General features: G+C 37.9%; 1 protein-coding gene across 1 annotated transcript; it reads right to left on the reverse strand.

Annotated features, from left to right (window-relative positions):
• Positions 1-1041: 1041 nt before the first annotated feature.
• On the reverse strand, positions 1042-21366 carry LOC139475312 (carbohydrate sulfotransferase 15-like). Its single transcript, XM_071258539.1, has 8 exons — positions 21232-21366; positions 17612-17842; positions 16869-17073; positions 14671-14802; positions 14281-14437; positions 1772-1922; positions 1475-1622; positions 1042-1262 (listed from the first exon to the last, which is right to left on the reverse strand). The coding sequence occupies exons 1-8, from the start codon at positions 21364-21366 to the stop codon at positions 1081-1083; spliced, it is 1341 nt and encodes a 446-aa protein (XP_071114640.1). The 3' UTR covers positions 1042-1080.
• Between the last annotated feature and the right edge of the window lie 4630 nt (positions 21367-25996).

The raw sequence follows: 25996 nt of genomic DNA on the forward strand, positions 1-25996 counted from the left end.
AGTTGCAAAATGAATGACGTCTCGCGATGTTTTATGAATAAAAAAAGTAGTCCCGATGTGACAGAGGTCACAGTTATCCAATCAACACGAATAAAACAAGGTCAACCTTGCACGGCACACGTGTGACGTACGGATTTAGTATTTTATAAGGCTCAAATGCGTCTCAAAAACATTAGAAAATGATAACAAATTAAACCGTTTATAGCTGCAATGATGAGTTGCATTAGGTATACAAAGTTTGTGACAGAGAACTTTTAGATTGAAGAAATTAATAGATAAAAGATATTTGACATTTACTTGTATCACAAGAGTATTCTGGACATTGCATATTTATCACTGAATTGGTTCCATGTTATCGTCTATTAGTTGATGAAACAAGCAGAGAGGAAAGATTCTTTTCATTTGTAGCATCCGGAGTGAGTCAACATATCAATAGAGAGATGTTCACTCTGGCACGTAGGCTTCGGTATTTTTCCGATTACGACACACATGAGTTCATGGTCAAATCTAACTTTTAACGAATCAAAATGAGGTATTGTGACATGTGACAAAGACAGGCCAGGCCCAAACACTATAAAATGATACCTTCAACACTAGGAAAGAAGAGCGCGGTTTGTCAATCGATCGAGTTCTCCCCAGTTAGTGACGAGCCTGACCGGTCTGATCCTTTCGTGTATTGATAGATGGCTGAGAGTAAGTAAAACAATGTGAGTATAAAGCTGGTGTTGCGTTTCTTTATTATGCAAGAATGAATGCTGATGGAGACAACTTGGAGTAAGCGTCGTTAGACCCATCTCTCCTTGGCTGAGCTCACAAGGCGACTTTCAAAGTCATGGTTTAACTGACCATGATGACCAGGAGCGGCAATACTTTCAATAACTGTAGTAGGGTCCCACTTGACACCCGAAAGCAGTTACGACAGTATCTTACCACCTGTACCTTTACCATGTGGGTAATAATCTCAAAATATCAACTGTAAATATCAATTATGATAAAAATGAATTAGAAACAATTGTTTGAAGGGAATATTGGTATGAACTGTTTGCTTGTAGGTTATATCCCCGCATTCCATGGCAGATATCAAGTCAGCCACAGAAACTTCCTGTCCTGTAGTATATCTGCAAGATCCCGATTGTATCTGCTGTAAAATGTGTCGAGTAAGACACGGGTCTTTTTAAGCATAGGTCCTTTACTTTTCTTCTTCTTACTGACATTGAGATGAGGCACACTGGCGATGTAAGACAACCACTCTTCAGTGTAATCTGAAATACAATGTGCCTTTGTATGAGTTATCCTAAAGTCGGAATATGTGTATGTCAGTAACTGAGTTGGTATGGGGAATTATGTTGACATATCCCAAACACATAATTATGACAATGTTATCTTTCCTTTCATACTTGTTTATATTTCATGAAACTGTGTCACTAATCGAAAGGAAATTTACGCAACCGGAAAGAAAAAGATAAAAACTCACTTAGTTTTAAATAGTTGTACACTTTTCTTAACTGAGCTTTTGGATCCTGATTGTGGTCCTCTGTTCGCAAGATCAGGAATTGCTCTCTTGAAAAAACCTTCAGCCATTCTCGCATGTACACTGAATAGCACCCAAAGTAAATGAAAGTCTGTGAAAGAAAAATGCGAATTGTAATATGCGATAACGTACATCAATTTAACTCCTCATAGCATCACCATGTCATTCAGCATTACAAATGTACACATAAGTTAATATATCACATCTCTGGACTGTTCACTGGTCAAGAGATATTCCTACCCGAACTGTTCGTCCGATGTCAAGGCTGTACAGACAATGTTCCACCGTGTGGTTCTTCATGCAGGTCTCCTCGATCTGAATATCTCTTGTCACAGCTTCATGGAAATCCTCAGCTGACCGTCCGCCCCGCATCATATAGTCAGAATATAACCTGCAATGATGTCATCTGGCCTTCAGGTGTGCGTAAATATCCAGACGTACGAATGACCAACTGGTCAGGATGTTTTAAACCCATTTATTTTAAACATACATGCTATGAGCTCTGCATTCGAACCAATAATTATGCCGAGAGATCTGACTGAAAATATTACCAATGATAATGGCATTAGAATGTTATATTTAGAAGTTTAACCAAATCAGTTTTATTTGTGTTACATTCTTTAGTTATATCTAATACAATATTTATTTAAATTTCAAATAACTGATTTATGTTGAATAAATATATTTATTGTACTTCAGACATGGTATATTCATAAAATGCAAAGTTATTTTAGTATGTTAAGAAAATGTAAAGGAACCTTCAATGTAGTTTTAATATAAAAAGGGGTTTGTGTTTGATTGTAGCCTTCGCCAATTCAAATAAAATCAAATATTGATTTTCTACAAATATGACATATATTTCTATAATTTGATGTATCCTTGTCAAAGACATATAATTTTGTTTATTGAATTTTCTCATTCTGTCAAAATACCATTAGAAATACCATTAAAATACCCGTTCTCAGAGGTCATGTATGCCTGGAGACTATCCTGTAATAAGATCTCAAGTCAGCAGGGTCATAAGCTGTTTATGTGCTACTTTCATGCGTTGTGACCATGACCTTTAAAGTATTTAAAGGTCACCTTAATTCCATATACCCTATTTCAGATAACTATCAATGCGATCATTATGGCTTTTCTCAAATTTAAGCAACAAATCGTAATTTTAAAATCATCTGTAATTTCCTCTAAAAAAGTCAATTGTGCGATTCCAACTTTGACATAAACATGTGTTTATGAATCACTATCACACATAGATACCAGGTGTTCTAAAAGACGTAAGTGTATATTTTGCAAAACCGATGGTTAAATACACATCAAAAGCAAGTTAACTGTTCACCTGAAAAACACAAGGAAAAAGAGACACATGTCAAAACAGGGATTTTCATTGGGCATCATTTTAGTCACCTAAAATAGTCTCCTCTACAAATGTACCATAATACTTTTTGCAATCTTCACTGAAGCTTTCAATGGTGTAACCCTAATATAAAAAAAAAAGGTTGAAGCAAGAATTGAATGACGCTCTTTGAAATCTTGGAAGACAACATGCTCGATTGAACCTCAAAAGCTGTGAAATGTAGGCTGGGGCTGCTGGAATACTGCTCGACATGAAAGAAAAGTTGGAAAGTAGAAGTCATCCCTTCTGTCATACAGTGAGAGAGGTTTTTGTCACTCTGAATATTTAAGCATAGATCTAAATATGAAAAACACGAGACGGTCTCCTGTGTGTATTGTTAAAAGCATAAAGAAACAGATAATCAAGAAAGGGACCACAATAGGTGCCCATTGGGATACCTACTTCTTGCCTGGATGTCTTACCACCACATTTGATACATATGTTATCAGTGAAGGAGTGCATCATTTCACATTGTTTGCTCAGTAAAACTTCAAATGACATTTGCTTTCATTTTTGACAAATTGTCACGAAGCTTTAAAGATAGAGATGTAACTATGTCTGTGGTCACCACGTCTGATGTCAAATACCCCATGGATGAAGGAATTAATTTATCCTTACGTTTGTCGTGTGGTATGACATCAAATGTATTGACATAATTGAATTGTCTCAAATACAGTCTATAAATATAATGAAAAGCCTTCCGTGATTGTATGAAAGAATATGGTCATTGAGACAGAGATCTGGTACAGTTGCTGGGCCCAGCAATATATCTATAGTTGAACGGGTTTTTATGGAGCTTTGGAAGCCAGTACAAAAGGTCAAAGGTACTGTTGCGTGCTTTTGGCAGATTGTATCCTTAGTAAACATATTGGTCTTAATTGATATGTCACTTATACCCTGTTATTTGATCAAACATTTAAAGGCATAATGCTGAAATATGATGGCTAAAACCTTATTTCATTGTAAAGAAAGATGGTATGAACATTTTCTAAAAACGTGAAAGCGATACATTAGGAGAGCTTTGTTGTGACACGGTGAGCTAACAATTAAAGCTATCAATACATAAAAAGTTTTGTTTTTGTTTTTTAAATATACATCCATGCTATTCGATCAACAAGAAATATATCTACAGCCTAAATATAAACAGACATGCATATGGTTACATATCTATATTCGTTTTCCTAAAACAAGCAATGGCTGCTTACAGTATCCTGATGTGGATTCAGAATATGTCAACCGTACATTATGCTTATAAGTGTAAACTGAAGAGAGGGTCAATTAGTCAATCCCTGTGACTCATGGCGTGCACAGCTGCTCTGGGAGTCAGTCCCTGTTATTTATCTGACTAGAAGTCATGGCGTGCATAGTTGCTCTGGGGTTCAGTCCCTATTACTTAGCTGATTAGAAGTCATGGCATGCATATTTGCTCCTGCTTTCGTACACTAGTTAGCCTAACCCTGATTCGATTATTATTATTATTATTATTATTATTATTATTATTATTATTATTATTATTATTATTATTATTATTATTATTATATCTTAATGAATTTACTGTTGATGCGTTTTTCTTAATTGGCATGAACGATCCGGGAATATTGTCAATATACAAATGTACATTGTTGAAAGTCAGGCACCACGTGATATATGTAATGGCCCAATTGACATGCCGTGTCACGTGACAAGTAATTAACCAATTGAATTGTAAAACCAATTCCGTTACCAGATAGCAAATGACAGCATCCACAACAACGCGCGGCTGCGAAGAAAGAAAGAACGTAAAAGCCCTATCTAATTTAAGATTATTACATTTCTGTATATTTTTGTTTTTCTTTTCTGTTACCTTATATATCAAGGTTTATGTAGGGTTAACCTTAGGTATCATGTTATCTAACTCCCATATTACAAATAAAAAAATATATAAACGTATATAAACGTTTTGTAAAGTTTAACGTAGAATAAATGTGTAGTAAGCATTAAGAGTTACTTTAATCTTAATACCTAGGATGTGATGATATCTAAGCTTTGCATCCTTCAATTTCTTCGTATTAAATTTGCAATAATGGTACATGAAAACATCATATATATAGATTTCTTGATTCATACTTGATTCATACTTTATACAAGCGTTCATACAACACTAATCCGTCCGCCGATTTGATTAAAACAGCATTATATTTCCAGATAGATGACATTACAGTGCGGTTTTGTGCTCTTTCATTCTGGTGTTGATGGGGCAGGATGTTTCACCTACGTAAGATTGACCAAAGTTGCAGTCAATTTTGTAAACTACACCTTTAGGCTAATAGGGTTTGGTTGTGTTCCTACCGTCGGCTCTTAGCAGGGTGTTGACAACAGAAGTAGTCCACATTCACCGCCACAAGCCATCAATCAACAGAGATCAAGGCGATTTCATCCCATCTGCCTACTATGAACTCATCAAACAACAACCACATATTCTGTTTAATTGGCTTCGTGTCCGATTGGCTTCCACCTATGTGCTCTCTGTCCGAGGTGTTGTGACAGTATTATCCTTCTGTTGTCAACACTTACTCATGTTACCCCACATGTATGCAATTGTTGTTACTGTTAATCCTCCACCTACTACATGTATATATATTCTGTACAATGTCGCTCATTCAGTCTTGCTTGACAAAAAGCGGCGTAAAACCATACTTACTCACTTGCTTGACAACAGTATAAGGATCTATACCGAAACGTTGCTTTTTACAGTATTAAAGAAGTTTTCATCCATAAAGATTTGTGTCTACATTGTCACCATTTAAATGGTTAACATTATCTAAAAAACAACAACGTTTCATCACTCGGAGCATTTTGTTTCAGAGAATGAATATTAGTTGGTAATCAAACGTACACGCTCATATCAATACCTCTCAAATACATTATATACACCATCCTAAGGACAACGATAACAACGAAATGTACAAATTAACAAACATGACGAATATTATGATTTGATGTGAATCTGTGTGCCATGCATGTAAATATAGTTGTATGTATATATGTATATGTTTTTTTCAGTCTGTGTGTAGTCTGGCATAAATATAAGAAAAAGTTCATTGTGAAATTTTTTAATCATTTCGATTCCCGGAAAGGACTCAACCCCCAAAGCACGGGAATCTTAACTTTACTGAGAAAGTTTTATCACAAATGTAACAGGTGTTACAATTGACCACTTTCTAAATGGCATTGTGTGTATATATATTTTTAAGTGTATATTTTGGTGTTTTCATCCCAAAACAAAACTTTCACTATTATCCTCAAAAGCGCAATTATATTCAAACATATATTTTAGTCCCTTTTCAAATCAATACGAGTACGTAAAATTATGTTTCATGACAAAGTAGACACAATTTATGGATAACAACTTATATTTCAACTGTACAGTCGACGTTTCAGTATGGATCCTTATACTGTTGTCAAGCTAGGCTGTTGATGGATGTTGATTACTACGTCTCCTTGTAGACGACGGAGGAATTGAATGAATGGTTTGAAACATGGAATACATAAAAATTGTTCCAGACCTAGAGACTGACTAATCAAAGTTTGTTTACATGTCACAAGATTGAACTCTTGCCGATACGTAATAGGTCTATTGTAGTGGCAATACATTCTCTAATTACACCTGTCACAAGGCACAGGCCATTTGGGACCGTGTATTCACAAAATAACACACAACAAACTATCTACTTAGTCTGTGATGTTGGTGTTCTTTGGTATTAATGAACATGTTTGTTTGTTTGTATATTTGTTTGTTGTTTAACGCCGAACTCATCAATATTCCAGCTATATGACGGCAGTCTGTAAATACTCGAGTCTGGACAAGACAATCCAGAGGTTGACAAAATGAGCATCGACCCACGCAATGGGGATCGATGACATGCACCAACCAAGTCAGCGAGCCTGACCACCCGAACCCGTTAGTCGCCTCTTACGACAAGCATAGTCGCCTTCTACGGCAAGCAAGGGTTGTTGAAGACCTATTCTACCCTGGATCTTTTGTAAGTAGATAATTGGTTATGCTGTCCAAGCGCGGGCGGATTGATGCATGTGTACTTGGTCAAAATAAAAGAATTACAGTTCGTTCTTAAATAGATCATAACTTGCCATTTATAATTGTTTCAGTGTGTAGATGTTTCTGTTATCTTGTAATGATGTAAATCACGTCCCTGTTACTTTTAAAGTAAAATACGTACGTCAGGTTTCCCATGTTTCCTATAATTTCCTAAATTGCTGACATATGTAATTTGTGAATTCTGGTAGGTTGATAAATTATCAATCTATTTTAGTAAACATTATTTAAAGTTATCTAACAAGCATAGAATTCACCGATCGTTTTCGATAATTTAATTTGTAATACGAAAACATAAAGGGATAATTTTTTATGAATCTCAGGAAAAGGTGAGATGATACTAAACTGTTCACTCATTTCCAATAGATTATATTACACGGGAGGTCGTAAGTATTCCATATATTCGTACGGGTGAGTCGCACACCTTGCTAGCTGCTTGTACGGAGTCTTGGTAAGATTCTTTATCTGCACGTTCATCAAAACGTTTTTATTTTGACAGTATATATTTGATTTATTAAGGTAACCATTTGGTTTCATGCGCTTATGCTATAAGTTGTAGCAGGATCACTTGGTTTAAGTTAAGTTTCATACAACGAGCTGTTTTATGCGCCCCGCTTAAGTTTCATACAACGAGCTGTTTTATGCGCCCCGCTTAAGTTTCATACAACGAGCTGTTTTATGCGCCCCGCTTAAGTTTCATACAACGAGCTGTTTCATGCGCCCCGCTTTAGTTTCATACAACGAGCTGTTTTATGCGCCCCGCTTTAGTTTCATACAACGAGCTGTTTAATGCGTCCCGTTTTAGGTTTTATGCCACGAACCGCACGCATAAAACCCCATGTGATCCTGCTATAACGAATTAATCTTAAAGACATGTTTTAATAGGACATTTTCAAATAAATAAATCAACTTCAAAACTGTTCGAAAACAGTTATTTGATTGAGCTGAGGTTAACTTGTACTGTGTTACGTGACTTTCATTGACTGTGTGCGGCTATTTGCTTCGAAGTGGGATATAAGGGATTTATTGTCCCTCTGAGAAATCTATTTCCCTCCCAGGCGGGATACAGAGAACTTTATCAAGCATACGTGAACAATCAGATTTCATCATTCTGCCATGGAGGTATTATAGTGTGTTTTATCGGTTTGTGGAACATATTGATCTGATTTGGGCGTAATTGAATTTAGACAAAGTTAACGGAACATTAGTCCGTTACGAACACATTTCCTACCAGAACTGTATATCACAATTGTTTCCCATATTATCTAATACCCATCTACCATGTTGCATTGATCTCTGCAATATCGTGGCCGCCTAAACGTGGCCTCGTTCTGGTGCTCTTAGCGTGTGATGAATATGGACAGACATTTTGTCAGAAAACAAAGCGTCAATAATTCATGTCAACCCTTCATAAATATAACACTAATATGTCAGATGGGGGTTGGGGATGCATCTATGTATCATTGCTGTACTCGTGACCCTACATTAATCTCACGGACACGAAAATAACCATCTATGAAGTTATTTTGACCACAAGTGTGCAAGAACATCTACGTATGTTAACACTGAAATTCACCAAATGTAAAGAATAGTTGTTTGTTGTTTAACACCGCACTCGGCAGTATTATAGCAGCTATATGATGGCTGTCTGTAAATAATTACATATGAGTACTTTGAAATATTTCATGCAAAAATAAGCCCGATTCTATTGTATGGGACCTGGAACATTTGGATGTTATTGAAAAGGTACCTGTGTATGCATGAGTGAGTGAGTGAGTATGGTTTTACGACGCTTTTAGCAATATTCCAGCAATATCACGGAGCGGACACCAGAAATGTCTGGAATCGAACCCGAGTCTTCGGCATGACCCTTTAAGCACTAGGCTACCCCACCAACCCTCCTTTTGCACCACCCCCCACCCAAAAAAAAAATATATATATATATAAAATAAAAAAAATAGGGAACATTTTGTTTTCAGGTGAAACTACAAGTAAGTACACCAATGTCTGGCAATGAAAGTAAGTTATTTAATTCGCAAGAACATTTCCAATGAAATTAAGCTCCAAACACAACATTGTGACAGTCGTGAAACACAGCACGTGCAAGGGGTGGTATGCCAGATTTACCATTGTCACTCAGACCCGGTTGTGATCAGACGCATATTCTTTTCTTGGAAGAATACGCTCTAAGACTTTATTAAACACATTTCATCATTAAGGAAGCAACAGCATTGGTCATGCCATGTATGCGTGTCATAGGCATGATCTGACACTGTTTAGTCTAAAACATCCCTTCAGAATTGTATGTCACCTGTTAATTTATATTGTCCGGCACAGGAGGGGTAGAAAACTGCAAAAGAAGCTCTTTCTCAATTTTGTTGTAGCCCACAAGATTTATTTAAGTTAAGATAATACTTAAGACAATAAGAGTGACACACACACAGGAACAAATAAATCGTAAATAAGAACAATAACATGTTATAAAGCCAAGGTGACGGATAAACAAAGTTAAGCAGCACAAGTAATACAAAAGGGTTAATCTTAAAAAAACTGATGATGTATAACACAACCAAGTTTCCTTAACGATTATTTAATAGGGAAGTGCTAACAGGAATACAAGACATTTTAGATCTTTTGGATTTAAATTTTGGAACTTGTATACACGTCCGGATGGTAAAAGCGGATAAAAGGAAGATCACCTAAAACTCTTCCAGCTAACCTAGAAACTCTGTAAGTATACAGCTATGCTATGGATTCGAACAGCCATCCTGAGATTTTGCCTCCCAAATTGATGAGTTTTGCTCTGTGCTGAGAGGGGTCTATTCCACGGCCATTGCACCCGAACAGGATGACTGTTCACATGCATTGTATACCGTACAATTAAATCGACAGCTCAGCTGACCTGAACTCAACTGAACTTTATATCAGCATCATCAGAGGTTAAGCTTTGATACATCAACAAATAATAATACAGGACAGGGTTCAGGTACAAGACATATTGATAGGATTAAAGTGCAGCCTGAAAATCTTACAAAATGTGGATAATATTCTAAATATTTCTAAACTTTTGCTATTAAACAGCAAATTCATTTTGTACACATTTAATGTGAAAAGTAAAAGTATGTTTCAATCAGCTGTTTTCTCTCATTTTGAAATTGTGGACAGATAAGTAGATAGTGGAACTCATCATAAAATGATTTACAGCACAAACCAAATTCAACACTTTGAAGTGATTATAAATAAAATCTTTCTCAACCTATGCCTCTACAATCAAATCCGTTGGGTAATCTACTTTGTGCACGATAGCATATTACTAATCATATAGCGGCTTAGGAGAGGAGAGTATGGCAGATCTTGATTGTAAACTGTTTTGAGATTCTTGCTGTATCAATTTCTTGGCATCAGAAAAGGAAATATTGTTGGTATATTTGATCTTAATAATGTTGATTTCCCTTTCAAAGACTAGACATTGTTTGGAAGAGGTTATGTGCTCAGCGTTGCAGTTGGCACATCTGATGTCACTTGTGCAATCAGAGCTGTCGTTATTCTTACTGCAACGGGAGCAGACTGCAGAGCTATGACAGGACTTGGCGCCATGGCCAAACTGTTGACACTTGAAACATCGCAGTGGATGTGGTATATACACATCCACGCCGATGTTGAAATAAAAAGCTTTGATCTTTTCTTGAGATTTTACTCCTTGAGATTTTAGTTCCTTAGCAATCTCCTCTTCTAACATGTCAGACAGGCATTTGGTTCGGTCGCGGACTATGACCCTACAGGAATTCAAAGATTTATGTACAGATTCAGTATTTGCAGTATAGGTTAAATGATGTGCATTCAACAAATTTATGGATTGTTGTCTCTTGAGACGAGTGACGTTTTTAACGTCACCACGAATTCCTTGAGCAGCCTTTGATACTACAAAAGGGTTGATCTTGAGAGGCAGAACAAAAATGCCTTCAACAACTGAAAATCGTGGCCAAGAGTCAATGTTAGTTGAAGAAGATTCATCAAGTCTTATGTTACTTTTGTTACGAGAACCAGGGAGTTGTTGGGTAGTCATAATGAGAGAGAAGAGATTCAAAACCCTGCTCCCAAGCCACCACGCAGTGTCAAGAAGGACGGTTTTGTAGTGGAAACCGACTTCAAGACACCAGGGTTACAGAGATGCTATACTCGAGCAATACAGACACTGGTAGCTATGAAAGTCAAACAGAATAAAAGTCAGGCTCGTTCTGCCCTTGGCAATTTTCTGAAGACAGTTAGAACCCGGAGGTCGATAATGCCAGATTGTCCCATGAGTCACCGCCTCCTGACATGGGACTCTAGGCATATTAGTAACATATACATAAGTTGATATTTTCCAGAATTACTGTGTGGAATATAAGAAGATATATATTCAAAAGTAAAATGGACCTTGCACAAGGCATGGCGTGACCAGCCGATTGATAGATTCGGGCCCATTCTACCACTCGTCTAAGTGAAGTAAGGGTCGAAAGTAGTTGGTTGGGCAAAAGGAACACCTGTTCCTGGCTCCAGTGCCTCAACCACCAGAATCCTGCCTCAACCGAAACAGGGGCGCAGCCCACTGCAAACAGGCTGACCAATTCGGTCGTCTTTTATGACCAGCAATGGGGTGCTGAGGAGGCATTCTTGTCTGCCCCGGGTCCCCACAGGGAGGTGACCTAGACTACCAGTTGTCGGATGTTCTTTTTTTGTGGGAGCCCCGGTGGCTTTGATCGTCGGCTGTGTGTGCTGGCGATTAGGTGTCTCACTCTGGTAGTGTGGGTTCGAATCCCGAAGTACGAGAATCTGTACTTTACTAAGATAGAATACGAAGAATAGAGCATTTGTTGTTGGTAAATGTTTAACCGATGCAAGAAAGCAAAATAAAGGTATATTCGGCTTTAAATGGGTAATAACGTCACAGATGGCGTGACCAGCCGATTGATAGATTCGGGCCCATTCTACCACTCGTCTAAGTGAAGTAAGGGTCGAAAGTAGTTGGTTGGGCAAAAGGAACACCTGTTCCTGGCTCCAGTGCCTCAACCACCAGAATCCTGCTTCAACCGAAACAGGGGCGCAGCCCACTGCAAACAGGCTGACCAATTCGGTCGTCTTTTATGACCAGCAATGGGGTGCTGAGGAGGCATTCTTGTCTGCCCCGGGTCCCCACAGGGAGGTGACCTAGACTACCAGTTGTCGGATGTTCTTTTTTTGTGGGAGCCCCGGTGGCTTTGATCGTCGGCTGTGTGTGCTGGCGATTAGGTGTCTCACTCTGGTAGTGTGGGTTCGAATCCCGAAGTACGAGAATCTGTACTTTACTAAGATAGAATACGAAGAATAGAGCATTTGTTGTTGGTAAATGTTTAACCGATGCAAGAAAGCAAAATAAAGGTATATTCGGCTTTAAATGGGTAATAATGTCACAGATATTTATGGATTTTGATGACAACTTGGAGGACCTTCGTAACGTCTGTGTGTGTGTGTGTGTGTGTGTGTGTGTGTGTGTGTGTGTGTAAATGTGGGACTGTTGGACATAACATAAAATATCTAGAGCGGAATGGTAGTTGGAGTTGGAGTTGGAGTTGGAAAATCATGTTTGCTATGTCCTTCTTAAGGTAGAAAATGCCGCGCATGAATGTATTAATGAGATTCATCGGTACTTGGGGCCTTTGCGTCACCAGGAATATCCATAGAAGAGATTTAATTGAGGATCGGGTGAACACAATATGCGACCTGGTAGATTGTGTGTCATCAAACTCGAACAACGTTGGTCTAGAAAAACTAGAAAAACGGGGTACAACACCCAGCTAATACGCTTCACCAAGTAACACCAGAGAAAGTCAGTAAAAGACTAAAAACTGCCCCATAATTATGTATGACAGACTAATCGGGTAGTGTTACATGTATATGTGAAAACAAAGTTATTAAAATGAAGAGCATAACTGTTAAAAGTTTCTAACAAACGTGTATAAGTGTTATATCTTCACTGCAAAATATCGACGTGTGCTTGTCTTTAGCATTAACATTCAAATACATGCTATCTGTATCAGCGATATTGTCTTCGTTTCACCATATATATATCTGCAAGAAAATTGTATTTCACGATACAGTTTCTTCTGTAAATCACGTTTGCACAAGCGCTTGATAACAGCCTTGTGTTTGGGTGTTTCAGTAGTTTATATTCCTGCGCTTAATATTAAAAGGTTATATGAGAGGATGACTTAAGGCGTTAATGTATATCTGAAGATGACATAAATAGAACAATAAGTAGCACTTCAGTATCTAAAACGTAAGGGAAACATTTAATAATTAAATTCAACAATTCTCCCTTTAAGTACTTTTTCCTAACTTCAAAGTATTAATCGTTTTCCTGAACACAGCCTTTCATGAGCCTTGCGCTTTCCTCATTATTTTAACTAAAATTGTTACCGTTTTCATTGTGTTAGTAAGGGGCGGTCGGGTAGCCTAGTGGTTAAAGCGTTCGCTCGTTAGGCCGAAGACCGACATGGGTACAATGTGTGAAGCCGATTTCTGGTGTCCCCCGCCGTGATATTGCTGGAATATTGCTAAAAGCGGCGCAAAACCATACTCACTCACTCACTCACTCATTGTGTTAGTTAATGAGACGAAATGGGTGTCGACCAAGTACGTGCCATTTAATTTAAGCGACATTGTTCCATTACGACCTTATCATGAGAATGTGTTTATGAACCACTCTCAAATAGTTATGACCATGACTACTAGGAAAGAATTCGCGAAATCGCGCATGCACTGAACGGAAAATGTGGACAAGGTAATAAACAATCCGCATGCGCAGAACGATTGAATTCAGCACTTCCGCTAAGCGATACGAGTACAACGTCAAACTCCGGGCTGGAATCTAACAGGCGAGAACTGACCAATGAGATGTGAGATGTAGAAATTCCGGTAGAGGCTGTCGCTTGTATGACAATGTCAATCAAGAAAATGAGGAGCTTGATGATATCATTCTCTCCCAGTAAATTCCGATGTCAAACAACAACGTTATTTTGACGGAAAAACGATGCTTCGAAAGCGTCCGAAAACGTCGTTTTTCCGTTCAAAGAATATACACAAAAACAACGTTTTCGTGATTGCAGTGTTAACAGGCAGGCGTTCTAAACCTGGAATGTTACTGACATCAGCGTTAAATATCATTCATTAACTCATTTACCCTTTATACGACAGTTAGAAAATAAACCAAGGTTCAGTAAATCCAAACCAGGCACCTACCTGTCAGTTGGATTTCTGAAGATGAGAATAAACTTCGGATCTGTATACACGTGTCTCATGAGATGGGGTGTCAGAACCACAGGTTTCTTTAAACCTACATTTTGTGGTATTTTTGGCCATCCCACGAAATTTTGAAAATCGGCCGGGGTTGCATCACCTGGACGAACAAGACGAAGTTAGTGAGCAAGCAATTGCACGTTTGTTTTAACGCCGCTCAGCAAAATATTTCGCTAATATCAGGGCGTGTTAGCTGCGTGTGAAAGGAGGCGGGACCACTTTGATCAAAACAAGGGGTACAATGCTGACAAACATGGAAACATAATCGAAGTGCGAACTAGGGATTTTCAAATTGTCAAATATTCATCAAATGTATTAATCAGGTATATTTACCTGTGATCATGTTGTGGTGGCCTGTGTCTGAAGTTGTCTCTTTTATCCGGTGTGTAACAGTATCAAACTTTTGTTGATAGCAGCTGAAGTTGCATGGTGTCTCCACTCTGGTGTCTAAAACTTGTTTACAACCTATCAGGTAATTGAAATATCAAGGAGTCATACTTTATTTGTATGTTGATGAACAAATATATGCGCAACAATGTATGCTTTCAAGATTATCAAACATGTTCTACCGCATTTTATATTGCATTCTTAGCCACACCAAAATGTAGCCGCGTATCAAACATTGATCACTGTCACTAAACTGACAAGTGTAAATTGGCACGGCTTCCATGGCCGAAAGCTATGCACATCCTGGACGGGACTCAACCCAAAAAAGTACGAGAATCTGTACTATACTAAGAAAGTGTCATCCCAAGTATAAGTATATTTGACCACTTAGTAAATGGCATTGTGTATTCATATTACAGATGAATGTTCTGAATAAGACAGGAGTCACGGGAATAGTGTTGGAAGCAGGCAGAAAACTCGATAGGTATCCCTTCAGCACTAGGCAAGTAGAGAGGTCGCAATCTCAAGGCAAGTTGAGAAAGAAAGGCCCTCGTCTCTCACTTATGCATGTTCAAACAGCCTTTAGAGACTTCGACCTAGGGGGCTAGTGTACAACACTAGTTGTCCCGTTTCAGGATGTGAGTATGTCCTTGAAAACTGAGCTGCCTTGGCGAGATCTGTTGCTTTTCTTTCCCGTTTTGTTGAACTTCATAAGGAATCGGCTGCTGTGGAGATACTATAAACTTTTCAAGCACTTAACACTGTGCAAGTTGACAATTTTGTGTTTCAAAGTCGTTTTTGTCCACCGCCACTAATTCTGAGGCCTGTGAGAACTCGTGCTTCGGGAACTTGGTGACAGACATGTCGGTGAGCCCACTTTCATTTAGCCACGATTAAAAACCGCCACTCTCTATCGGAGCCATGACGACCGTCCTCCAAACTTGCAAATTGGACTAAGTCGCACCCTCTGACCTTAATGGCGCACGCGAAGGAAGCTGCTTGCGACGTCACCAGCACGTATTGGATTCCAGTGAAGTTAAACACAAACAAACAAAACAAAAGAAACGCGCATACCATATATGTCGGTTAACATATGACGAATTATTCATAATCAAGAGATATTAGAATGGTTTGATGCACAATGGAATGATGTGTGAGCCAACGCTCATGAACGCATCATGTGACGTCATAGATGCATGACTCGAGATGCATCAACTGTCTCGTGCAGGATAAGCGTGTAAAGTTTGAAAATCACGTGCAGCATATCGGGATAGGAATAAAGACACTCCGTGGTAACACTTGACTGATTGTTAGTTGTCATTAATTTGTACACATGGGAAACATCTCTTCTTGACGTACATACTTCCCTATATGTTTCTATGGTTCGCGTTTCTTTTGGCGGTAAGTATAGTATATATTCATAATTTATTAGAATTTGAAATCAAATAAAACAATGTTTCCATGTTTCGTGTAAAACCACTTTTACAAAATGCAACAGACAACTGAAAACATTGCTAGGTTTATCGTGTAAATTGATTTAACGAGCTGGAAGATCATAGGATGTATTCGGGTATACACACAACTCAAAATATCCTTCAATGCATAAGGAGCACAGAACTCACCAGTAACATGCCACGTTTATCGGCACTACCACAGAGAAAAGGGCCATTGGTATGGTCAGTTGGGAACCAGACACACCTTCGATAAATACTTTGGTTGCTTTCGTGCAACAATCATTGTCACTGTCAGGTTACTATCACAAAACCGACAGACAATGGACACACCAAAGACAAGCAGTACATGTGTCTCCACATTGAACGCAGATCGCTATTTGCTTATTCTTCAAGAATCACTTCTTGCCTGTTATAGTCACCAGCTTCAACTGCCCCAGGACACGCATATTGTATATAACATTAAAGTTTTAATTTCTAGCTATAGGGAGCAAGTTCTAGCTCTTCAGACCGCATGGCAAAGTAAATGTGTATCGTCGTCTGAGAGGTCTGTGTACAGTGAAACAAATAAACTGTAAAAACCGCATGTTTTGGTTTGTATGTACCAATACACTTTAAAGTGAATGTAATTTAAACTCTTGTCAATCATTCACTCATCCATACACGGTAGTATTATCATAATGGAAGTATTACCATATTTTCTACAGCACCAGTAATGGATTTCCTTCTGTTCCAGAAATACGTCTTTATGGGTCTTTATGCGGTAGGCGAGGTCGGTGGTCCCCGACTTGCACACCCCCAGAATATGGAAGTAAGGGATGCACCTGAGACGTAACTTTCCATCCTCTTTCGCGAACCAGCAGGGGTTCTTAAAGTCCGACAGATATTGGGGTCTTTCCTGTAACATAAGACACTGTGACATCATCACAAAACAGCACTTCATTAATGTTTTGTCTATGGCATGATTTGCAAACGCAGCATCCTCTGCGTATGTACTGTAGACCATGTGGTGTGATAAGACAGTATGATCTCAATAAATTTCTTTGTGACCAAGTATCGTGAGCAACGTCCTACCAGTTGTGAGTGAGTGAGTTGGGGTTAGGCGCCGCTTGCTTCCAGTTATATCACGGTTTGTTGGCTTAATGTGGGAGGAAAGCCCGAAGTGATACAGGTCTCAGACGTTTACCACTTCGGTGAAACCCACGAGCACGGGTATGGTGCTGATAACCCTACAAACATAATCAGGGCGAACCGGGATTCGAACCCACAATCATAGGTTTCTGGCGTGCCCAAGGTACGCAACTCTGCAAAGCGAATCCCGGCGCCTTAGACGACTAGGCCACCCGTGCCCCCCACACACCCCACACCCTCTTGTTCGAGGTTATTTGACATATATCCCAAGGTGGTTGCAGCAATGAAGCAAATCCTTCACATACCATACAAAACAGATCCTCTGCTTCATTTGGTCCTGGTCCCACACACTGAATGTCAAGTTTCACTGACGTGTCGTTTACTCTGTTGGATTCTGATACGTATCCATTTGAAAACATGTGCATGATGGTTTCATAATGGTCCATTCCACTGCCATACCAGAAAAGCCACTGTGAAACACACAGACCCAGCATCAATAACACCAATCCTCCTAATTTGAGCCGCATTGTGAGGTACTGTAAAGAGACATGTGTTCGGATTTCGTATTTAAAGTAAATTGAGTAACATGTTGAAACATTTTTCACCGCCTAAGATACTGGTACATGGGAGGCTACGCTGATATTCTATAGCCGGATATAAACGTTTAGTGTAAGATTCACCTTGACCGGACTGGAAAGTGAACATTTCTTTGTATTGACAGGTGGATCGATGCTCATGATATCAATCACTTGATTGTCTGGTCCAGAATCGATTATTTACAGACCGCCGTCATATAGCTGTAATATTGCTGAGTGCAGCATAAAACAACCAACCAACCAAGCATAAAAACTTACTTTTGACAGAGTTGGAATCGCAGAATGGACTGTTCTATCCGATGCAATTCCCTATGCTCGCGTGTTTGTTTCAGGTGAACATTTGACTTGCCTTTGCATGTGCGTATGACCGGTGCCACCGGTGGGGCAGGACATGCTAAACTTTTCGCGAACACTTTGTATCATCACTATTTGATAGTGGTTCATAAACACGTGCTCATGATCACGATACAGTCGGACTCATATAATTGAATCTGCATCAGGCAAATATTTCTTATGAATATGAACAGGCTTTCGGCGATTACTTAGCATATATTTCTTTTGATAATGGAAACAGGTTTGTCACTTTCAGTTATACTTGTTTGTTTGTTGTTTAACGCCGCACTCAGCAATATTCCAGCTATATGACGCCGCTCTGTAAATAATCGAGTTTAGGCCAGACAATCCAATAATTGATATCATGAGTGGAAGACAAACGTTCACTATATATAGCTCTTGCTATAATTTGCTATAGTTTACATATATCTCTTTGTATTACATATATAAATATGTATATAACTAAAAATATACTTTATCTTGTTCTACCAAACCACCGTTCCATTTAATATCCAATTAAGATCAGTCGGTGTATTTTCGACTTTACAATATATATTTCTAAGTGAAGCATCTCTTCTTCATTTAATAACTAAAGCAAAAAAAACCTTTCCATTTGCAATTGAAATCTCTGCATAACGCGGAGTCAATAGTACGATTCCAACTAAATGAGCATGGGTTTATGAATCTCTGATACAAAGCTAAATGCAGAGTACATTGTACGATTACGACTGTGCCAGGAGCACGTGTTTTTGAACAAAGGAAAACAATATACTAGTATGTATTTTCACACTCATAACCACTCACACATTCTTCTTTGTCTTCACATTCTAGTCTGCAAAAAACATAATTTAACTGAGCTAACTTAAGTCCAAAAGATAAGTACGATGGGTCCTTAGGAGGATTTTAGATGTTTGTAATGTTTTGTTAAATGAAATGTTCTTTCAGTTAACGGAGTATCATCATTCCTCGGCTTGATAACCGACGGGAAAACAGCTTCATGTGAAGGTTTAAGTCTCTTGCAGGGATTTGTGATATTTTCCCATTGTTAATGGTATGTACGTGTTTTGGGGGGGGGCAGCTGCCGGATCTGATTTGGCAAAAGGTGGTTTTAAGTAAGATAGGGCGACGGTGTGATATATTTACATAAAAGACAAAGTTGTCGTTTCCGTCTACGTTCTTGCAACCGTTTCCAAGCAGTTTCAAAATATAATGGTGCTCGCGATGTATATTTTGGTAGCCTAGAAATGATTCCAGCTGCTTTCAAGTGCAATCTTTCCAGTCTATCACTCTGATCTATTGTACACCTATACCAAAACCTCACATACGTATTCAAATGGGCCTGATGAAAATCTGATACGTTATATTGAGAGTGTCTCGGTTTAACATCATTAAGAAATATTTTTATCTTCCTTTTGTGAGAATATAACAGCTTGCGTTTCGTCAGGATTGTATAAAATCAACCAACTTTTGGCCCATTCCTTGGGGAACCCAGCCTTCTTTTAACTTGTCTGCGATTGGGCTCCATTCACAAAAACACACTGATTACGATTACACATCTAACTACAACCCCACTCTAACAAGGGTCCTTTTCAGCTGGTTTGTGTGCCCTTTATGCCATACGTGGTGCCTCTTCGCTTAACTGAACTTAGATTTACACTCAGGAGTACAAAAATATTTCAACACCATGATGATATAATATAATATAATATAATATAATATAATATAATATAATATAATATAATATAATATAATATAATATAATATAATATAATATAATATAATATAATATAATATAATATAATATAATATACAAAAACATCTTTGCTGAGCATGCATGTAATTTATACAGATTCACTAGGGTAGCAATATATGTGCATCTCAGTAAGAGGGAGAGTTACTTGATTGTTTAGTTTTCTCAATGTTCCTAATCGTGAATTATTGAAAAGTAAATTCATTTTATGTATGTTGGGTTTAATGTAGTAGAATCTGTGTAAAAATTGTTTTCTTTCGTTTTCTAAAGATGGACAAATAAACAAATAATTGAATTCATCACCTATGTCAGATGATTAACAAAGTGGGCATTTCCTTTTGGTTAAAGGTATTTTTTCCACCAAGTTTCAATAGGGTGATTGTGGTTACAATTCTAAGCTTAAGTAAGACTCGCCAAACGTTTTCCTGCAGTACACTTAAATGGTATTCAACATATAAGGAATCATTTTTATGATAATATACATTGTGCCATTAGAAGTCTTGTCTCTTGCACTTGTCCAACACTGTAGGTTATCGGCATTTAATATTTCATGGACTAAATGTTTTAGATAAGTAGGATTTAAAAAGCTTTGTAAAAAACAGATGTACATGTAGCAAAGTCCAAGTTCGTCAAAAGTTCGTTTGATATATGTAATACACATATGTTTACTTTTTCCAAATAGGTCGTCACTGAAAAACAATTTGTATACAAGAAAGGATAATTTAGATGATTTCCAGGAGAGTAATTTTGCCCAAATGGACCAGAACATTCACTCAACATTTGTATAATATAGCGTGTATTTTGCCAACAACAACGAATCAGAACTCAAGACAGTTTTTGATGATGAATGAAAAGCCTCACAACCATAGTCAATTTTTGATCTGATAAGAGATTTGTAGAGGTCCAGCTGAGTGTCCCTCGATGTGCCCCAAGATGTGCCTGAAATTGCCCGTAATACGTTCAGGTCTTTTTGACATCTGTTTTCCACATATTCCATATGTTTGTGCCAAGTGAGGTGTTGATCAAGGATCACCCCAAGAAATATTGTAGATTTTTCGAATTTGATAGGTTTGCCTTTTATGGAGAAACGGGGTATCATAGCATAATCCCCCTGGAGTTTGAATAGAACTCCAACAGTTTTTTTTCACTTGAAAGGGTGAATCCCCATTTATTGCACCATTGATCTACTCCGTCCAGGGCTGACTTGAGTTTTTTTTTTGATTTGTGAAATATCTCTGTGCTTTACCCATATTGCTCCGTCATCAGCGAATTTAGAAGATTGGGTAGGAGAGTTGACACCGTCAAAAAGATCGTTGATCATGATATCGAACAGGGTTGGGCTTATAATGCTGCCTTGTGGCGTGCCATTGTCCAGTGCCATAGGATCAAATCGATTGTTCCCTATTTTAACTGATAGCGACCTGTCTTGCAGGAAGCTGTCTATGAAGTTTGCCATGTTTCCTTCTACTCCATTTTGTGCTAGTTTTGAGAGGAGTCCGTCATGCCATACCATCTCGAAGGCCAGAAATACTGCGGCTAGGATATTGTCTGTTTAATTGCACTTTTTTCAATTAATTGTCCAGTCTTAGAATATGATCTAGACACGAGTATCTCTTCCTAAAGCCACTTTGGTCAGGTTTTATGTGGTTGCCAGTTTCAAGGTGATGCACGAGCCTTTCGGTAGCCATGGCTTCTATGGCTTTAGACATGTTTGAGGTGAGTGAGATCGGTCGATAAGAGTTTGGTAGGGCTTTGTCTTTCCCTTGCTTTAGCGGCGGGATAACTGCAGCATGTTTCCGTGATTTTTGGACTTCTCCTTTCGACCATATCGTGTTATACAACTCAGTGAGTAAGCCTTTGGTTTGATCAGGTTGGTTTTTCAATATCTCGTAGCTGGTTGTGTCAAGACCAGGTGCTGTGCCTTTTCTATGTTGTATCGCATATGTGTCAGATATGCCCTTCAGTTGTATTACTGTATATCTCCAGATAGATGTTTACATTGTAGTTCTCATTGTTTGTGGATAATTCAAAAAGCAACATAGAAAATATATATTCTACCATGACGAAAGAATACAGAGTATACAATAACTCGCAATTGTTTAAAAAGAGATTTCAAATCACAATAACATATCTGATATAAACAGAGGTGGGGATGCTTTAATCTCTACATTGTGCCCTTGTCCGTGAGTCCTATATCTATTCAGCAAACAGCCCAAACCCGAAACTCCACAATATATCCGATTACACTAACCATGATGGCCCCTGCTGCATTCTACCAAACGTCAGTTCTCCATGCGATACTGACACCCTTGTACGTCTCCCAGACCATAGAGAATAAATTTTAAAGGATTCCAGCTCAAGTCTAGAACGATGTGGCAAGCCCAGATTGCCTCAACTCTATCCATGGAAGAAAGCATTAATAAAACAATATTGTTATTGGCTCCTTTAGATTATATTTTTAACTGCAAAAATTTTACTGACACCGGTACTGTCCCTGTTGAAGCTATTTATAGCTCGAATAAAAATTTCGAATTATCGTCCATTGTTCGATGTCAATACATCGATGACAAGTTAGGATATCCTATAGTAATCGTTGATGACGCGCTACACTTTAATAAACATTATAATCAAGTTGACTAGTATGTACATTACTACAGTGAACATGTACCTGATCATGCCCTTCGTAATATCAAATACTAATATGTTATTGTGTGATGAATTTAACTGGATTATTGATGACATGTGATATTAATATTCCATCAATTTCTTTCCTGGTTGGTCTATCCATGTCTACAAAATAAAATTAAAAAATTAAAAAGGAGGACAGAACCATTCTTAATTTCAGGCTAGAGCTGTGGAAATCTAGACTTTCCCAATCATTGTAGCCTTGCGTTGGTCTCATTTTTTACTTTATTCTCTTGGGTCTACGTCATAGCTCATACCACACAATAACGAGACCAGTTTGCCCCCCGCCGGAGCTCATGGATTATGGTTATATCGGAGTATACCCAGATCGCGTAATTTCCTAAACCAATTAATACCCACATTGTCTAATTACTGGTGAGCCCAGATTGCCTAATCTGTGTGCTCACTAATCCCCCCCCCCCCTCCCCCCCCCCCCCCCCACCCCCCGGAGTAGGCCAACGTTGAGCAACGGGGAAGTCATAGCTGATTAGGCCTTAAACCAACACTGCTCTTTAGTGGGACTATTAGCGGTGTATAGCTTGCACATGAGTAAAGAATCTTCAACCACTGAGATAGAGAGATCAGTAAATTTTGCCTTCCTCCAATGAAGAGAAGGATATACACAGATATAAAAGGAAAATGTCTCGCCCTGTTGTTCCACCAGTTGTGTCACAGGTCCCGTACTGTACGTTTCCATGACAACAAGATGAACCCACCTCTGGTCACTAACAACAACACTGTACCTGAAGCATTTTCTGATTTTGATAAAGCTGAAGCTCTCAACGATAATTTTACGTCAGTTTCCAATGTTGATGATGAAGGCGCCTCACTACCACCATTTGTTAAACTATGTAAACATGAATTGGATTATACCGTTATTGAAAGTCAAGAATAACAGATCTCATAGTCCCTACCGGCAAATAAAGCAAGCGGTCCCGACAACCTATATCACAGATTACTTAAATATATATCACTATCCATAGCCAATCCTTTACGCTTGTTATTTAATTTGTCTCTTGAACATAGCACATTCCCATCACAGTGGAAATTTGCTAATGTAATGCCTTTGTACAAAAAGGGAGATAAATCCAACCCTTCCAACTACAGGTATATTTCACTGTTATCTTGTCTTTGGAAATTATTTGAAAGACTCATTTTTAAAAGAATGTATAATTACTTTCTGGAGAATAAGCTACTTTCCAAATACCAATCGGGATTCATGCCAAACAATTGTACTACATATCAATTAATTGAAATTTACCATCACATTTGTAATTCACTTGATGATCATAAATATTTTTGTATGATATTCTGTGATATTTCTAAGGCATTCGACAGGGTATGGCACAAAGATATATTGCATAAACTTCAACAATATGGTATAACTGGTAAATTATTAGTTTGGTGTCGTAGTTATCTGTCAGCCTGTTACCAAAGAGTATCTATTAATGGTAGTTTATCAAGTAAAACATTCACTAAAGCAGGTGTCCCACAGGGCTCTGTACTGGGGCCGTTCCTATTTCCAGTTTACATAAATGATATTACTGATCAGCTTCAAAATATTACTAGGTTATTCGCCGACGATACATGTATAGGAACTTCATCTACTGATATGGTAATTGAAGACAGACTAAATCAAGACCTTCTCTCTCTCCACCAGTGGGCAATACATGCTTTTTAGTCACAAACAGGTACAGGATTATCCAACTATTTGCTATGCTAACAGTGCCATTGAACATGTTGAAACCCACAAACATCTGGGGGGCACGTTATCTCAAGATACGAGATGGACTGCACATGTTTCAATTATTGCTAGGTCAACAGCGAAAATGGTTTCAGGTATGCGTAAACTTAAATATAAATAAAATGGATATAATCTGTAAAAAAATCTATCTGACATTTATAAGACCTATTCTGGAATACTCGTCGGAAGTATGGGACAACTGTTCTGCTTACAACGAAAATAAACTTGAATTAATACAACTTGGCGCTGTCAGAATTGTGACGGGCTTGACCAAATTTGCCTCGAGAGAAAGTTTATATTTCGAAACCGACTGGCTACCAGTAAAAGAGAGACGAAAAATTCAAAAACTTACGACAGTGCACAAAATAATAATAAATGAATGTCCCTCATATCTAAAGGATTTGTTACCCCACACTAGATCAGCTGCTTCAAATTATAACCTACGTAAAAAACAGAACATGACTGAACCTTTTGCCAGAACAAGAACATTTCAGAAATCATTTATTATAGACTCTTTAAAACAATGGAATTCACAAAATGAAAATGCACAAAAATAGTATCTCTGTAGCTGAATTAAAAACTAAAATTAATCCAAATGTTATTAAATCTCCAAATTATTTCAATTATGGAAAGCGTCAAATCAATATTATCCACACAAGACTTAGACATAGATGTAGCAATCTAAATGATGACTTATTTAGGGTTAATTTGTCAGACACTATTTCTTGCCTTTGCGGTTCCCCATGGGAAAATGCTTTTCACTATTTTCTTGAATGTAAAAAATATTCTTAAATAAGACAATTTTTGTTTATCAACTTTAGGAATATAGGGACTCAGCCAAATTTAGAAACAATTCTTTGTGGTAACAAAATTCTATCTGAAGAACAAAATAACTTAATTTTTAAATATGTCCATAAATTTATTGTAGAAACAAACAGATTTTAAATTGTGTCCTAATACAACAAGAACTATAACAAGAATTATATTTCACGAGCTACTTTCAAACTATCTGGATTTTACAAGTGATTGGTACATATAATACATGGTTGTTTCAACACTCTGATTTTGATGTAAAACAATAGCATTCCCTGTAACTATCACAGCTTAGTTACATTCTAGATTTCCCGCCCTTCACATACATTTGAAATGTCTATTACATGTAGTTTATTAACTACTGTGTTATTTTATAAATATATCATGTACCATTGTATATCAAAAATGTAAATTCATCATATGTATATATGTAGATGTATGTGTGAGTGTATGTAGGTATATGTGTTTGTGTGTAATACTGTATATATATGAATATGTGTGTGTTATTATATTTTCTCATTACTTGTAATTCCTATGCACTGTATATTTATTCTGCACCACAGAATTCACATATCACAATGTAGTGAAATGTATATAGGAGAAGGCCTCGTAAGTGTGTCACTTGTGCTTAATCCATTTGGTTTTCCGAAATAAAATATGTTTAAATCAATACCGCCGCTGGTAGTTTAATTTGTGAAAAACAGCAGGATATTCAGCTGTCGGGGCCATGGGTCAGTGGGTGATTGACGGTTTGTGATGGCGCAAGCTG

This window comes from Haliotis cracherodii, unplaced genomic scaffold (assembly GCF_022045235.1).
Source record: "Haliotis cracherodii isolate W230 unplaced genomic scaffold, xgHalCrac1.p SCAF_3, whole genome shotgun sequence".
In the NCBI taxonomy this organism is placed as follows: domain Eukaryota; kingdom Metazoa; phylum Mollusca; class Gastropoda; order Lepetellida; family Haliotidae; genus Haliotis; species Haliotis cracherodii.

Bases quoted from the DNA above. Each gene is read 5' to 3' on its own strand.
- LOC139475312 (XM_071258539.1), bottom strand. From the start codon at position 21,366: ATGGCACTGGACAATGGCACGCCACAAGGCAGCATTATAAGCCCAACC. The intron at 17,843-21,231 runs GTAAAGCACAGA...GTCTCTTTACAG, and splicing joins CTGATGACGGAGCAATATGG to TACCTCACAATGCGGCTCAA. The intron at 1,263-1,474 runs GTGAGTTTTTAT...ATTGTATTTCAG, and splicing joins GTACAACTATTTAAAACTAA to ATTACACTGAAGAGTGGTTG.